The 16,230-nt window shown below is 36.6% G+C and overlaps 1 protein-coding gene across 2 annotated transcripts in view; it reads right to left on the reverse strand.

The window, feature by feature from the left end:
* sema3d (sema domain, immunoglobulin domain (Ig), short basic domain, secreted, (semaphorin) 3D) overlaps window positions 1–16,230 on the reverse strand; it is a 187,311-nt gene that overhangs the window by 90,863 nt on the left and 80,218 nt on the right. For both annotated transcript variants that reach the window (XM_028814985.2, XM_028814990.2), the window contains exon 3: window positions 2,922–3,082. In XM_028814985.2, the coding sequence (XP_028670818.2) occupies window positions 2,922–3,082 (161 nt within the window). The remainder of the gene's footprint in view (window positions 1–2,921; window positions 3,083–16,230) is intronic.

The raw sequence follows: 16,230 nt of genomic DNA on the forward strand, positions 1-16,230 counted from the left end.
GAAATGGGTTTGGATGTTCTGCTACAGTGATTCGAAAGTACAAAGTTAACATAAAACAGAATCCGAAATTGAAAGTTAAGAACAAGAAGTGTACTATTGTAGCTAGTAGCAAAATTAGATGAAAAACTGAAAATCAAACAGAGTTACTCAAAGTTTTATTGGCACACAGCTGCACATATACAGGAGAAGAGCGAAGGGTTGTAAAGTCTAAACAGTCCAGAAATGTTTTGTAAAGAGTTGTGTAATACTCCATGATGCAGAAATGTAGCTAGGGAGCTCATAGTGTTGTCGTGTATCACACATGTACAGTATAATATGCATTATACACTGAATTTTGTCATTTCATTTACACTAAGAAAAACAAACAATTTTAAATATAATTTGAAACTTACCTTGACACATTAGATACAAACTTAATTCTAAGTTTATTACTATCACATATTACTCCAAAAGGGCGGCACGGTGGCACAGTGGGCAGTTGGTTCACTTCCCGGGTCCTCCCTGCGTGGAGTTTGCATGTTTTCCCCGTGTCTGCGTGGGTTTCCTCCGGGCGCTCCGGTTTCCTCCCACAGTCCAAAGACATGCAGGTTAGGTGGATTGGCGATTCTAAATTGGCCCTAGTGTGTGCTTGGTGTGTGGGTGTGTTTGTGTGTGTGTCCTGCGGTGGGTTGGCACCCTGCCCGGGATTGGTTCCTGCCTTGTGCCCTGTGTTGGCTGGGATTTATCTCCAGCAGACCCCCGTGACCCTGTGTTCGGATTCAGCGGGTTGGAAAATGGATGGATGGATGGATTACTCCAAAAATTGTTCCTTTTTAATTTACATGGCAAAGGTAAAGGTATTACAAGTACATATAACATACTGTAAATGTACATGCCCTTATTGTTTTAAACATTATCAAATAAAAGAGATATTTTGGCCATGTTGACCTGAATTAAATAAGCATATACAGAAAATGCGTCGGTTGAAGAATAATTTCTTTTTTGATTTTTTTGCTAGGAACAGAAATCACTGATATTGTCAAAAAACTGGAATATGCATACCCCTTTTAAAAACCTATTACACTAAAAAACAATATTTAAGAAATGCAAAATAAATACATTTATACACCCTTCCAAACAGTTTAGGTGCGGTATGGAAGCACGGTGGTTAGTCCTGCTGCCTTATAGATCCAGCATTCTAGTCTCAAATTCCACACTTGGTACTTGCTTGTGTACACTTAGCACACTCTCCGCATTCTGAGTGACTTTTTTTCAGGTACTCCCGTATTCTTCTCAAAGACACACATACACACACATTAGGTTAATTGAGAACTACAAATTAGCCCTATGTGGGTCTGTGTGGACTCTGCAATGAACTGCTGCTTTGCCCACAGTTGTTTCCAGCTCTGTGCCCAATATTTGTTTTGAGAGTCTCAGCTTCTCCACAACCCTCTGCTAGATAAACAGGTTTGGAAGGTGGATGGATGGATGCAGGATTAAAAATTTTGTCTTACAAATAGTTTGAGGTTAAATCTTTTGTAAACTTTAATTAGCAGTTTTTTTTCTCTAGTAGATTGTCTTCACTTTGTACTTTGTATTCTCTCTATGATGATTTCTTTCAATGTGTTTCATTAGCACATCATTTTTAACACATATGATTTGGCACTATTCCAGGTTCAAAGAGATGCTGTTAAATAATTCTTGATTTACATATCTGCTGTATATGTGTTTTTTGCTTATCAAATGTTTTGTGTTTTTTTTTTCTAACACATTATAGTGCAGTGATCAGTGCTGTTGCCTCACGGGTCTGGGAGAGCAACAGCAGCAGCCCTGCAGTATTATACTACTCTTAAAAATGTGCTAATCTTCTTGTATGTGCATGGATTTTAGAAGTAGAATTTAGATATCTTCATTTGTCATTACTTGTGTACAACAAAATCTGGTATGACATATCTTAAATAAGCATCAAAATATCAAAGGCAAATAACTCAATTTTACATTTATACAAAATAAAGCAGTAAAATAATAACTAGCAGTAAAAACATTCAACCTTTGGGGGGCTGAATTGTCTGTGTGTATAATAAGAGTCCAATATGGGGTTCAAATCAGTTCTCAGTGGTTGTACAGGGGAGAGACAGAGGCGACAGCTCTGGGGAAAAAAAGCTATTTTTCACTCTGTTTGTGTGGGTTTGGATCACCCTATAGCGCCTACCAGATGTCAGTGAATCAAACAGGATATGCCCGGGGTCTACTGTGTCTGCGCTGATGCTGCTAGCCTTCTTCTTCAGTTGGCTGACATGGAAATTGTCCAAATGTAAGTTGCCCATCACAATAATTCACTGAGCCACCTTCACCACACGATGCAGACAACTCAGCCACACAGTCATACAATGGATGAGGATACTCTAAAATAAATAGATAGATAGATAGATAGATAGATAGATAGATAGATAGATAGATAGATAGATAGATAGATAGATAGATAGATAGATAGATAGATAGATAGATAGATAGATAGATAGATAGATAGATAGATAGATCCTACTGGGATTGTCTCTTAACTGGATTGAGTAGGTCAAAACATTTTTGAAAGGTTATACATTTTAAATTATATTGCATCCTGTAAAGTTAAATAAAATGAAACTGCTTTTTTCCTTGATATTCTTGAAACAAAAAAACATGGCATGATATTAAATTGTGACAGCTACTAATGCTATAGAACCCAGGGGTCTCTGGGGTATAGTTCTAATAATGTATAAGCCATAAATGAAGAGAGAAGCTAATAAAAAGGAAATGTGTTTTAAGTGTAGTATGTAATAATGCATTTCTTCCATTTTAGACAATGTAGTATTAGCACAAGAATCCACATTGTCTAACATAAGACTGATCGTAAATGTGTTTAACTAAATAAAATTGAAAAGAGGTAAACCAAGAAAGCCTACCTTCTGAGGGTTCTTGTTTAGATCATCCAAACTAAGCAAAAAAATGTGATCTTTGGCTCCTAGTAACACACGCCCCCTTTCCTCATCCAGCAGTAGGGTCTGGAAGTAAAGTCCTTCAGCTGATCCCAGAAATGGTACACAACTATTTGAAAACTGCAGTTCTGTGGGAGAAAAAGGAGATCTCTTATTAGATGAAAGCTGCAAATGACTTACCATACTTGTTTTAAAAATGTACTAACAAAGTGGAATGCTTACACTTGTGGAGTAAAATGTTCTTTTTAAATTTAATAAGGTGATTATTGTTAGAAAAGTTAACCAACATAATGAACCATTATACTTGACAAGCACTATAGGAATTCAGATTCTTTCTTTCTTTCTTTCTTTCTTTCTTTCTTTCTTTCTTTCTTTCTTTCTTTCTTTCTTTCTTTCTTTCTTTCTACTTTAAGATCAGAATACACATTTTGGCACTATACTTTTCAAAAACAAGATATTTACTAGAGAAGCCTGAGAGTTTGTGTACCTTAATCAGTCACTCTCCAAATTCGTTTGTCAGCATTTCAGGACAGATCATTTAAACTCAGAGCAACAAGCACAATGAAAGATGTGCCCCAGATGGATCTTCAGTTCACAGCAAAATGCACAAAAATTTTTATTTTCTTATCTGTTTCAATGTTCTTAGAGATATATTTAAATAGAAGTCATTTTAAAATATCAAGAACTGGAATCTCATATCTTTAAGTCTAAATTGTTTTCACCCAGGGGGCGAGGCAGAGATAGTTAAGCCCAGCTGGTCTAATCATGGGCCCCACATGGGAATGCAATTGGGAACAGGTAAGCAAGCACCAAGAGCACTCCCGGGAGGGCCATAAAAGAGGCCAGCAACCACCACTCAGGGCCAGAATCGGGAGGAAGAGGACGAGGTGCCTGAGAGGAGGAGGAGGAGGAGGAGGAGGAGGAGGAGTGGTGGTGGTGGTGCCAACGGAAGGATTGCTGTCTTGAGAAAGAGGTACTTTGGGACTGTGTTATACCTGTGGGGTTCATGGGGAAGACGTGCCCCACAGGTGAAGAAAAAGATTTATTTGTGTTGTGTTAAGTGCTTGTGGGACTGTGTTGGGCCTGTGGGACACAGGTAAGACGTGCCCCACGGCTGAAGAGAGAATAAAAAGATTTGTGTTCAATTTATACGTGCCTCAGTGTGAATCTGTGCCGGGTTGGACGCTTATATAGCGCCTTTATTCACAGTATGTATATATGACGAATTGATAGAAGTAAATTAATTTAGCTGTGCACTATTAAGTAATGATTTCACGTTGATTTTGCATGTTCTCCCCGTGTCTGCGTAGGTTCCAAAGACATTCAGGTTAGGTGCATTGGCAGAGTTATCTTGGCTCTAGTGTGTGTCTGGTGGGGCTGTGTATGTGTGTTCACTCTGCGATGAACTGGTGCTCTGCCTGGGATTTGTTCTTGCCTTGTGCCCTGTATTGGCTGGGATTGGCTCCCATAACCCTGTGTTAGGATATAGCAGGTTGGATAATGGATGGATGGATAATATCTGAACTTCTGTTGAAAGCAGATTGTTTAGGAAGAGAAAAACAATATTGAACAACCTGGAGAAAAAGTTAACTGCAATTCCAGATCTTTGTTTTGTTTGTATTGTACATTCTAGTTGTAGCTGCTGACAAGCAGGCCTGCACTAGGCCTAAGTGGGTAAATACTAGTCATACCATATGAGCAATGGAATTAAACATATTTAACTTTTAATGAATAGATGATTTCACAAGTTATAATTTTTTTAATAACATCTTTTAGTCACCAATGGAAGCAATGCTGCAAGCGATTATGCTTCATATCATTATTTAGAAATAGATAATGCATTAAATCATTAGAGTGACACAAGTGGAAATTAAAATGACAGCAGACGGATGCTTTCTCATCTAGAATAAGAGAAAGAATGAATACAAAATAGAAAATTTTGAAATAGGATTTGGAAAAACACCAATAATTCATTACTAAAACACAACACAAGTTAGTAAGCTCCTGAAAAATAAAAAGTGAAACAACTAAAACCATAAACTGCACATACGGGTTAACAAATACCTGGAACTTTGAGAGAGTAAGTGGAAAAATAATTGCAATGGAAGATAAAACAAACGGCAAAAATCCTTCAATGCTACCCAAGTAAAAATTTCAAGACAATTTAAATAGTCCCAGTGGTATACATGGAAAAAGGTCCCAGACAATCACCAGGAAATTAAGAATGAACTGAATAAACATTTCCCTCAGCCTTTTACAAAGGAAGAAATAAATAGAATGCCTCAGGCAGAATATAAAGAAAAAGCTCAGTGTTTTAAGGATTTTTAAATGCCAGTAATGGTACAAAATATGAATGGTATTATTTATATTATATTACCAGTACTCCGCTAGGTAGTGGAGCATTTATGGTATAGATATACAGTATAACAACAGAAAAAAATACAAGGTAATAAAGGTTTATCTCATTTTTGTAAAATATCGGACAATACAATAAAAATTAAGCAGGAGACTACTTACATAAAAAGAGTCAGTACTTGTTGAGAAGGAGAACCAAACTTGTCAAGATTATGAAATAGTCAACAAAAAAAGAAAAACTTTCATATCTTCTGAAGTCTGGTTAGTAAGCAGGTAAGATGAGAATGCACTTTATATGGCAAAGGTTATCAACAGTAGTTACACAAGGGCACCATTATCTTTTTTCATTTAATGCACAAAGAACAAAATTCTCTGTTTGCTTTACATGAAAAGAAGAATTACACTCCTACATAGAGCAGATTTATAATATTAAGAAGGAAAATACAAAAACTATGAATAGAAACCAACCAATATCTGTCACATGAAATGTAGAATAATCAATAAAGAAGAATGAACAATAAGTTAAAACAACAATATGTTACAGACTCAAAAGCAAAATTTCACCATAAATTACTATACAAAGAAAAAACAAAGAGATGATCCACATTGTCATGTTTGTTCAGTTATAATAACTAATGTGAAACTCATGTACCATAATGTTTCTGAATAGTTAACCATTCATTCATAATTCAGATGTGCATTTCATCTTGCCTGAAGAAGGGGTCTGAGTTGCCTCGAAAGCTTGCATATTGTAATATTTTTAGTTAGCCAATAAAAGGTTTCATTTTGCTTAACTTCTCACCACATCCACAATGGCTAACACGGTACAACACCCTAGTACTACACCCATAATTCAGAATAATATAACTCGCATTTCTTGTACACAGCTCAAGAGTAACTTGGAAAAACAATACACAGAGCAACTCCTCTGCAATGAAACATTCAGAAGATTACCATTGCATACAGATCTGACTGTCTCTGCCTCACCCACAAAAACCCAACAATGGTTTAAAGGCCATTGTGTGGGTTCAGTCAGATTGATTGGTCGCCCCCAAATTTTGTAAAGATTGGCCCAGAGGTTTTTATGCCTGGATGCCCTTTCTGACGCCATCCTCCTTTAGTTGCCTTTTATGACATGCAAGTGGAAAGGCCACCTTTTTCTAACTCCATGTGACAGGGACATTCCACATGGATCTGACTGTGTTAATAAAGCAATAAATAAAAAAAAATCATACACATTTTTTTTATATACACGTTTTTGCCCCTACCTTCTATTTTAGAAAGACATTAAGGCAGTTACAAACAGAATATCAGAAAATAAATCCCGTAGGAATTAAATATGTTTTTTTACAATTAAATATTAAAGCAGAAAGTGAGCAGTATAAAAATGTGTAAGTGAGCAGTCCTTGGAAATCAAAATGGTTTTGCATTCACCCTGGTATTGATGCACATTTAAGGAGAATTTCATTTTATGGGCATACACTGGTGAACTGCAAACAAATTGCTTGTCAAAGCAGCAAAGGCACCAGTAGCCAAACTTTTTTTATATAGTGAACACCATCCCAAGACGCTTCAAACAGCAGATCCTGAGTACTTCACTGTCCACACATTTTGTGCATTTGGAGTACAGGCAGGTTAAGGGACTTGTTCAGGGCTAGTCAAAGGTGGAAACTAAACATGTAGTCTTAGGGTTAAAATTCTAATTTCCTATTCACTATGCCACACTGTCTGCCTAGTAATAAATAGAAAAAGAACATTTGGAGACTTAAACTTGGATTACGGAATGTAAATAATAAAATTACCAATGCCAAAAGATTTATTGTGGCTTTTAAATGAAGAATGCCATGAGAGCAGTGTATGAAATTAACTTGAGGCAACAACAAAAAAGGAAGAATTGATTATCCAGCCTCAAATGAAATTTAGGGACAAAAGCAGCTCCTCTGACACATTAGGAGAGTCCCCACAACAGCTATCATGAAGAAAACTGAATAGCTGCAAAGAGCTAAAGTGCAGAGTCTGGAAATAATGAGGATGTCAGTTTATAGGACATGTTGTTTATGCAGCGGGTCAGCATGACTAAAATATTGAACATTGGGTATAGACGCTCTGGGTTTCTTGATTTCATTTATCTACCTATTTTCTGAACTTTCTTATTCCACTACAGGGTTGTGGATTTTCAGTGTAATTCTACACAATGTTGTCCACAAGATAGCCTGCAATAAATAAGTAATATAAACACGGTGGCGCAGTGGGTAGCGCTGCTGCCTCGCAGTTGGGAGACCTGGGGACCTGGGTTCGCTTCCCGGGTCCTCCCTGCGTGGAGTTTGCATGTTCTCCCCGTGTCTGCGTGGGTTTCCTCCGGGCGCTCCGGTTTCCTCCCACAGTCCAAAGACATGCAGGTTAGGTGGATTGGCGATTCTAAATTGGCCCTAGTGTGTGCTTGGTGTGTGGGTGTGTTTGTGTGTGTGTCCTGCGGTGGGTTGGCACCCTGCCTGGGGTTTGTTTCCTGCCTTGTGCCCTGGGATTGGCTCCAGCAGACCCCTGTGACCCTGTGTTCGGATTCAGCGGGTTGGAAAATGGATGGATGGATGGATGAAAAGTTTTACTACATGATAAAAATTAGCTAAATCTAAAACATACAATTTCAGGATGCTTCATGTGAATTTCCCCTTGGGATTAATAAAGTATCTATCTATCTATCTATCTATCTATCTATCTATCTATCTATCTATCTATCTATCTATCTATCTATCTATCTATCTATCTATCTAAAAAGTTAGTTATGGTAAAAATACTGTACAGCCTTTTGCTAGTGTACTTCGTAAGCTAGCTAAGAATATGTTAATAATATCTTGCAGTATATCTGACCATAAATGAACTGCAATGATAAATAATAATCAGTAAAACAGAAAAATAAAAAGTAGGTGAAAGTTTTAAGACCAACATATATACAAAAATACAGTTTTCATTTTTTTAGGCAAAAACAACATTTATAAAAGCATCAGTGTTAACACATATTAAACACTTTTAATTTCAAAGCACAGCATGACTACATCAAAAATAAGCACTGACCACTGACAGTGTTAAATAAGAAGTATTTGAAATTTAGAATTACTTCCAGGCACATCTATCAGAAGGAAAGGTCTCTGGTTATAATGTGCTGAAAGATTTGGCAGAAATTCAGAACAAAGTAAAATACATGAACCATTGTTTTTTTTTTTCAAAAACAGCCAGATACAAATGGTTCTCTATGAATAACACAAATTTGAATGTACTGAATCATTCGAGTGAAATGTTTTGAAAAGTGATATGAATGTTAACATATTTTAGATATGAGTGACAGAATTAATGAGCCTGTTAACAACAAAAAGAAAATTCTACATTTTTGTATATATAATCATGTTTCTCCTGAAGTAATTACACAAAAAGAAAGCTCTCTTTAAAAAGTGACCCTTTCAGCATTCTTAAAAGTTTGTGAAATACTCTACCGAAATGAATATAAAAATAATGACAATGTCACAACATACTTTACAAGTGTTGTGTCAAAATAAAGGAGAAAGCTAAAAAAGACCCCAACCATCCATTACCTATTCATTTTCAAGGCCTGTTTTCTGAAGTATAGTATAATGGCGTAAGGCAGAAGCAAACTCTGTATGAGGCAACGACCAACTATAGAACAAACATGTTTATACTTAACACTCAGAATCCGTACACGCATGCATCATGGATGCTGTGAGTTCCCAGTGTTCTTTTGATGTGTGCACTGAGCACATCCTCAGAAATTAATGCAACGTGTGCACAAGATGCAGTACCATCAAAAATATGGGTGGCATGCGTGTGCAAGTTTTGGTACGTGACATCAGCATTGTTGTTTACTATTAACATGTGACAAAAAGCCACATTGCCACTCCCACAGGATCAATCTCTGTGCTTCAACGTTTAATGAATGGTTTGATGCGATGAAGCAAATCATTAAACTTAAATGCTGACATGCAAATATCTTCATGGTGCTTTTCTTCATCCATTTCTTGCATAGGCAATGCAAGCGTCACATATTCCCCATCATAATGATGCGATACATTTAAAAGTATTGCACACATTCTTGACATTCATTTTCGCTGTTGCCATCTTTTTTATTTTTAACATCTTTCTTCCCTCAACTCACAGCACAGGGAAACCAGACCTTGTTTTCTCCCAATGATTTGTCACACTGATACCTGGTGGAATCTTCCAGATTTACTTAAAATACAAGTGCAAGTATATACAGTATGCTGCTTGCGTAGCAGCAGCATCCTCAAGCTCATGTGTCATGTAGCGTTAAGTGTACCCCCAGCCTAACACACCCTGGAGCCTCTTGGAGAAACTGAATCTTTTTTGTAAAATAGGATGAAATCAAAGTACCATATAAACTACCATATATAGTCGGGACTTGATTTTACTGTATAATTTCTGGTATTTTATAATGTTGGTTGTATAAGTCGAATGCAGGAAACTCATGCTATTGGTAAAAGGGATTATGATATGGTAGTGCCCACCTGAGAGAGTAACCACGGAGCACACCGCCTTTTTTTTCTATGTGGGTGTGGCAATGCTCTGTATTAGCGTGTGCTCCTAACCTCTCTCTCTCTATTGTGCCTATGTGACAAACACAGTAATACCCAAACTATTCTGAAGTGACGCTTGCACTGTTTTGTGTTTTTTGTATCTCACACGCTCATACTCCTTTATCATAAGAGCATCCCTTATCTACGATGGAGCGTTCGATCAGAAGAAAATATGAAGCTGGTTTTAAATTAAACATCATTGAAGTAGTGAAAGAAATTGGTAACTGTGCTGCTGCAACAAAATTTGATGCATCTGAGAAACTGGTGCGAGACAGGAGAGGGCAAGAAGATGTAAAAAAAAAAATTAAGTGTCGCATTTTTGAACGGGTGTTTAAGTCAGGGTATGATTTTATGAATGATTATTTGGTTTTCAAGACCCAACTTATATGTGATTATATATGGTACTAGTAAATGGGTGTGTGTAATGCATATAGGTATCCATCAAGCATACCTGGAACTGTTAGGGGACCACACTGTGTAACTGTACAAAATTGGTATGCGCAATTGCCATTTGCATACACTTGTTGGTGCAGCAAACCTCCAGATTTATTAGAAAAGGTAAAGTGAATATCAGTGTTAAGGAAAATCAAGAGGAATCACTCCTAGGACCAAGTTATGACCATGAATTGCCTCTCTAAAATACTAAAGATTCATCTTGATGGTTTGCTCATCATTTTCTATTTCTGTTGTTTCATTATTTCGATCTTCACTTGTCCCTATTACACCCCACTTCTTCCATCTCAACACATTATTTGTGGTCAGAGACCTGCTTTATTTTCCTTTGATAATCAATTAACCTTCTATCATAATTTACAAGTGCCTGAAATTAGAACATGCACACTTAATTTCTAAAATAGTTTTCTCTTATTTGTAAAATTTCCCAGTTTTTAAATGAAACAAAACATAAGTTAGTTTGCTAACTTAATTCTATCAGATTACTGTATGTTGCATACTTTTTGACTTTTCCAAATCATTCTCAGTAAAACACATCCTACAGAATTCATTATGTGTCAGTGCATTAACATTCATGTCATTTGTAGGTCCACATTAACAATCCATTTCTTAAATATGTTCAAAATGGATTGTCAATATTCAGTTTTTAACAATTTCAATTTTGCTTGTTTGAACTTGTGGTCATGTAGATGCTGTACAGCATGTTCGGCATATTGGAATTATGTATTTTTATATTTAATATGCAAATTACTAATGGTGGTACAGTGGTAGCAGTGGTGCCTTGCAGTAAGGAGATCAGGGTTCATGTCTTGTCTCCTTCCTGCATGGAGTTCACATGTTCTTCACATGTCTGTGTGGGTTTCCTAAGGGTGCCTCAGTTCCATCCCACTGTCTAAAGAAATTCAGGTGACTTGGCAGAGTTAACCTGGCCCTAGTGTGTGTTTGGTGGGGCTGTGTATGTGTGTTCACTCTACGATGGACTGGTGCTCTGTTCAGGGTTTGTTCCTGCCTTGTGCCCTGTACTAGCTGGAATAGGCTCATGCTCTCAACCCTTATGACCCAAGTCTGGATAAAGCAGGTGAGAAAATGCCATGACATGTCAAATGCTCACTAGGACATAACCTGCAGTCCACATACTGCAGATTAATTCGGTTTTGCTGATGTTTATTCTGCCTCTGCGTAGAAACATTTTGTGACAGTTTATTATGCTTTGTGGTAGTCATTTCTTAAATGTCAAATATCTGTGTTGGGTTCTCAGCAGACACTTTTGTGAAAACTGCTACTATAAATAAAATATACAATAAATTAAAATTAATTGAAAATTCAAAAGTCTTCAAAGTGCTCTAGTCAGTACTTTTTCCATCCACAGTAGTTAGGACTCAGCCTGAATTTTAGGCAGAAGTTCTCCACTTTGTGGTGTCTGCACAGTTCTGACTATGTTCAGAGTCCACTAATTTCCTTTTAAAAATTAAACTGAATCCTGTCAACTAGAATTATTTTATTTTAATAATAAAGAAAAAAAAAGAGTATGTGCTTTTCTGTATATGGTCATGTGTTTGTGCATTTTGGAAAATGATCATTGATCATGTAATCGTATGAAAGAACTATCTATCACATTATTTTTATTTTACTAATTTTACTGAATATTTGGAGGCAATCAGCAATAATACATTTTAGAACAAAAGCTTACATTTTGCTTTGGAGCTATTGACAAAATCTACCAGAATTTATAGATTGAATTAGCCAAGCTTTGCTGACTTTTTCTAGTAGGCAGATTCCTACTCTGTTTTTGCAATATATCATATATGTGTCTTATATAGATTATAATCATGATTAAACTGAATATAGGTTCCTCACCAAGAGATCTAAATTGATATGTAGTAGAAGTAGTATCAGTATTGTCACACGTACAGAGTACAGAAAAAGTCTGATTTGCATGTCTGACCAACAAGTGTAGCACCATGATGAACAAAAATGTATTAGTATACAGGACTCCATGCTATGAAACAGAAAACACAGCTGCTAATTCTGTGCTCCCATTACTTGACAGTATATAGTGCTTTCCAATATGATGTGGCCCTGATGGGGACAATGCACTTAACAAGATGGATAGCTGTCTACACCATACCTACACTACATTACCCCTGTATAAAAACACTGCTGTGCTCAGCTAGTCAACTCTGCGCCTTGAGCATGGAAAAGGCACTATATAAATAAAATGTATTATTATTATTATTATTATTACTATTACTATAAAGTGTGAAGAGCTTTTTCTCGAGATGGCCAATTGTGTAACATGAAAACTTTATCAACTAAACTAAAAGTTTTTTGTTTTTTTTTACCTTTTTGTGTTACTTGTATGAAATCAGTTCTAATCCCCTTGCTGTGTTTAAGAAGAGTCTGAAGACTCTTGTTTGGTGAATTTCGTTCTAACTGATATTAGCTGCTAGGTTTTTCATTATCTAGGCATTGTAAGTAGCTTGTATTTTGCTCTGAGCATTTCACTCGTGGTGATCAATTGTTTTACCCTTCTCCTATAACACTTGATCCTAAACAGTCCACAGATTGATGTTTACTCAGTTATGTTGAGATCTTTTGTAAGTTGCTTTGGATAAAAGTTGGCTAAGCAAAAGAAATACAAATGTAAATTTAAAATTTTTGTTGAACTGATCATTGCATCAAATGGCTAAACATGACATTTTATTCAGATTCAAGGGTTATTTTAATTTGCTTTTAATCAGCACTTCTATGATTTAGCTATTCCTATATTATCAAAAGCATTTTTCATTAATGGCAAAAAAGGAAAAAAATATGCATGATTGCTACATTTAAAACCTCAATTGGTGTACAAATGTTATTGCTGTTATTAAAAAAGTTACACTAATAATCAAGCACACTCAACATACTGCTTTCCTAACTAAAATATATTAAAAGTATTGCACTCTTTGGTGTAAAACATTGTAGTTTATTACATGTTGACAAACTAAGAGACAACACCTGTCAGTTCTTTCACAGTTTTAATGTTTTCAGGTTACACGGTTATTGTCTAGATAATAGTATACTGCTGCAACTTTCCTGTTTTCTTTCACACTGAAAAGGACATTCCCAAGAAAGAAATTGTGAGCATGAATTGTTTGCTCAAATGATCAAGAAGAGTAACATTTGTTTTTGAAGTAACACCCAAGTGTTGAAAATCAACATGGGCTTAATGTGTAACAAACAGACTTGCTTTTATCAGTGCAATGGGATTAACTCGTATGACCAGCACACTTGCATTGAGTTTTTGTTGTGCCAGTGGAGAACTCTCATCGCTCAAGTTATTAATCATGTTTTTAAATGGACATTATCTTTTTATTATCACATTATCAACTCTGTTATAGTATTTATGTTTTCTTTGAAAATATATTGTGGGTCCTGGCCGGGACGCCCCTTTGACATTGGATCTGGGGGAGCTGCCATGGGATGCACACTTTGTGGAACACTTGGTGGCAGCACCCTGGGTTGCATCGGGGCTACAATTGTGTTACACTGGAGCTCATCCCTGTTGGGCTCTGTGGCCACCACCAGGGAGAGCTGCACGGCTTCCTGAGCCCGTGTGAGCTGTAACGCAGCCACACCCGGAAGTGCAGCCTAATTAGACCAATTACCACCTGGAGCACTTCCGGGTGGGCTATAAAAGGAGCCTACAGCCACTACTTAGCCTGCCAGAGTCGGGAGGAGGAGGATGAAGCTGCCTGGGAGGAGTGGAGAAAGAAGAGTGTGGTTTTTGGGTGTTTTCTTTTGTGTGTGTTTTGGGGACTGTGCAGGGCCTGTGGGACACATGGAAGACGTGCCCCATGGCTGAAGAATACAAAAAATAAATCTTTTTGTTTATTTTTACCTGTGCCTCCATTGTCAGTCTGTGTCGGGTCAACACCTATATAGCGCCTTTGTGCCACAATATGTATTTATTAATACAAATATATTGTGATATCACATATACAGCACTTGTTTTATTTAAGGAAATGTTTACTTTGGAAACTTAAATACTTAAGGGTCCATTGAACATTTGTAGCATTTTAATTAAAATCTGCATGGCACCAGTTATCTACCTTCAGTAGGTGACAGAAATCAACAGGTCAGCAAAGCTGTATTTTAAAGTAAATGCAATATTTTGAAAAATGTATCTTGCTCCTGTTTTTGGCAGAGACAACTCTGAAACATATTGAAGCAATCTTACAATAATACATGTTGAGGAACCTACTTTCCTGCTATTTAAAAGATAAATTGGCCCATCGGCTTTTGTAAAATAAATGTTTTAATTAAGCCAAAGGAAAATTGGGTGAACATTAAAAAACAGTCCACTTCCACATGTAATTTTTAAAACGTATGTTTTATCTCATGCATTTACTCCTTAACGCATGCAATTTCCTTTGAGGAATGGTCAAAATGTTTTCGGAATGACAGACTATAATCATGGAAATCCAGATCAGTTACATGGAAAAAAAATGTGAAAGACATTTCACATTTCATAGTGCAATGTGATGAACAGCAGGATTTGCATATTTTGTCTGTAGGAGGTTTCCAGGATGAATCTTACAGGAAGTGAAAACATGCAGATACCTGGGGAAGTGTTTGAGTGTGAATTAAACTAATGGTGCATATGCGATGAAAGATAAACAAACCTTTATTTACAAAGTGCATTTCTGCAGTGAACACAATTGTAAGGCGCTATACAAGAACAGATACTGTAACTGTTTTTTTACACTTGAAGCACAGGCAAGTTAATTGTTGTGTCCGTGGTCACACAGTAATTTGGAGGCCGACGCCTGACCTTGTGGGAGAGTCCAGTTTCTTATCTACTGCAGCATACTGCCCACCATGTAGTCTAAGTTATAAAAATATGGTTAACATTTTGAAATATTTTGATGGATTGCTCAGTATTTTTCAAAACTAAAATCATTCCAAGACCCTTTCGCAATAGGTTTGAACCAAACCTGGGTCCTGGGAAACAGGACCTTTTGGAATGTCTATTATTAATTAAAAGAGCTGTAAATTCCAATGCTGAAAAATATGCAAGTTAAAATAAACCCCATGCTGGTCAGCTTGCTTTGTTCTGTCATTTACTCTAAGTATCATCGTTTTTTTTTGTAGTGATCCTTTTTTTGTGCATAAAGATACATTACCCCAGACATATAATTTATTGAAAAATGCTAATTTTTCTCTTTTTGTGTTTTTGATTGGTTATCTCTGTACTGAATTCTTTTAAATTGGACTGTCTAGATCAGGGGTGGGCAAAGTCATTCCTGGAGGGCCGCAGTGGCTGCAGGTTTTTGTTTCCAACCCAATTGCTTAATAAGAAGCCCTTATTACTCAAGTACTTCTGCTTCATTTTTATTGTGTCACTCGTTAGGATTTTGAACCTTTATTGCTTATTTTAGGCTTAAACAGCTGTAGTCTCGATTTTTAATTGCTCCTTATTAGCAATAAGATTCAAATGACAAAAGAAATCAACAATCCTCAATTTAGCTTTACACCTGTGTGCATTTATCATGTATTATTTGGTTTAATTAAATTAATTATTAAAAATTAATCAACTGGGTTGGAACAAAAACCCACAACCACTGCAGCCCTCCAGGACTGACTTTGCCCACCCCTGGTTTAGATCCACCACATTGATTTATTACTAGTAGTTAGCTACTTCAAGCATTCTTTTAATTCATTTAAAATTCACATGCACTCCTCAGCATCATTCCTCCCATAGTATATGTTGTATTCATCCATCCATCCATTATTAAATCCGCTATATCCTAACACAGGGTCATGGGGGTCTGCTGGAGCCAATCCCAGCCAACACAGGGCGCAAGGCAGGAAACAAACCCCGG

The sequence above is a fragment of the Erpetoichthys calabaricus genome, chromosome 1, assembly GCF_900747795.2.
Source record: "Erpetoichthys calabaricus chromosome 1, fErpCal1.3, whole genome shotgun sequence".
Lineage (NCBI taxonomy): Eukaryota > Metazoa > Chordata > Cladistia > Polypteriformes > Polypteridae > Erpetoichthys > Erpetoichthys calabaricus.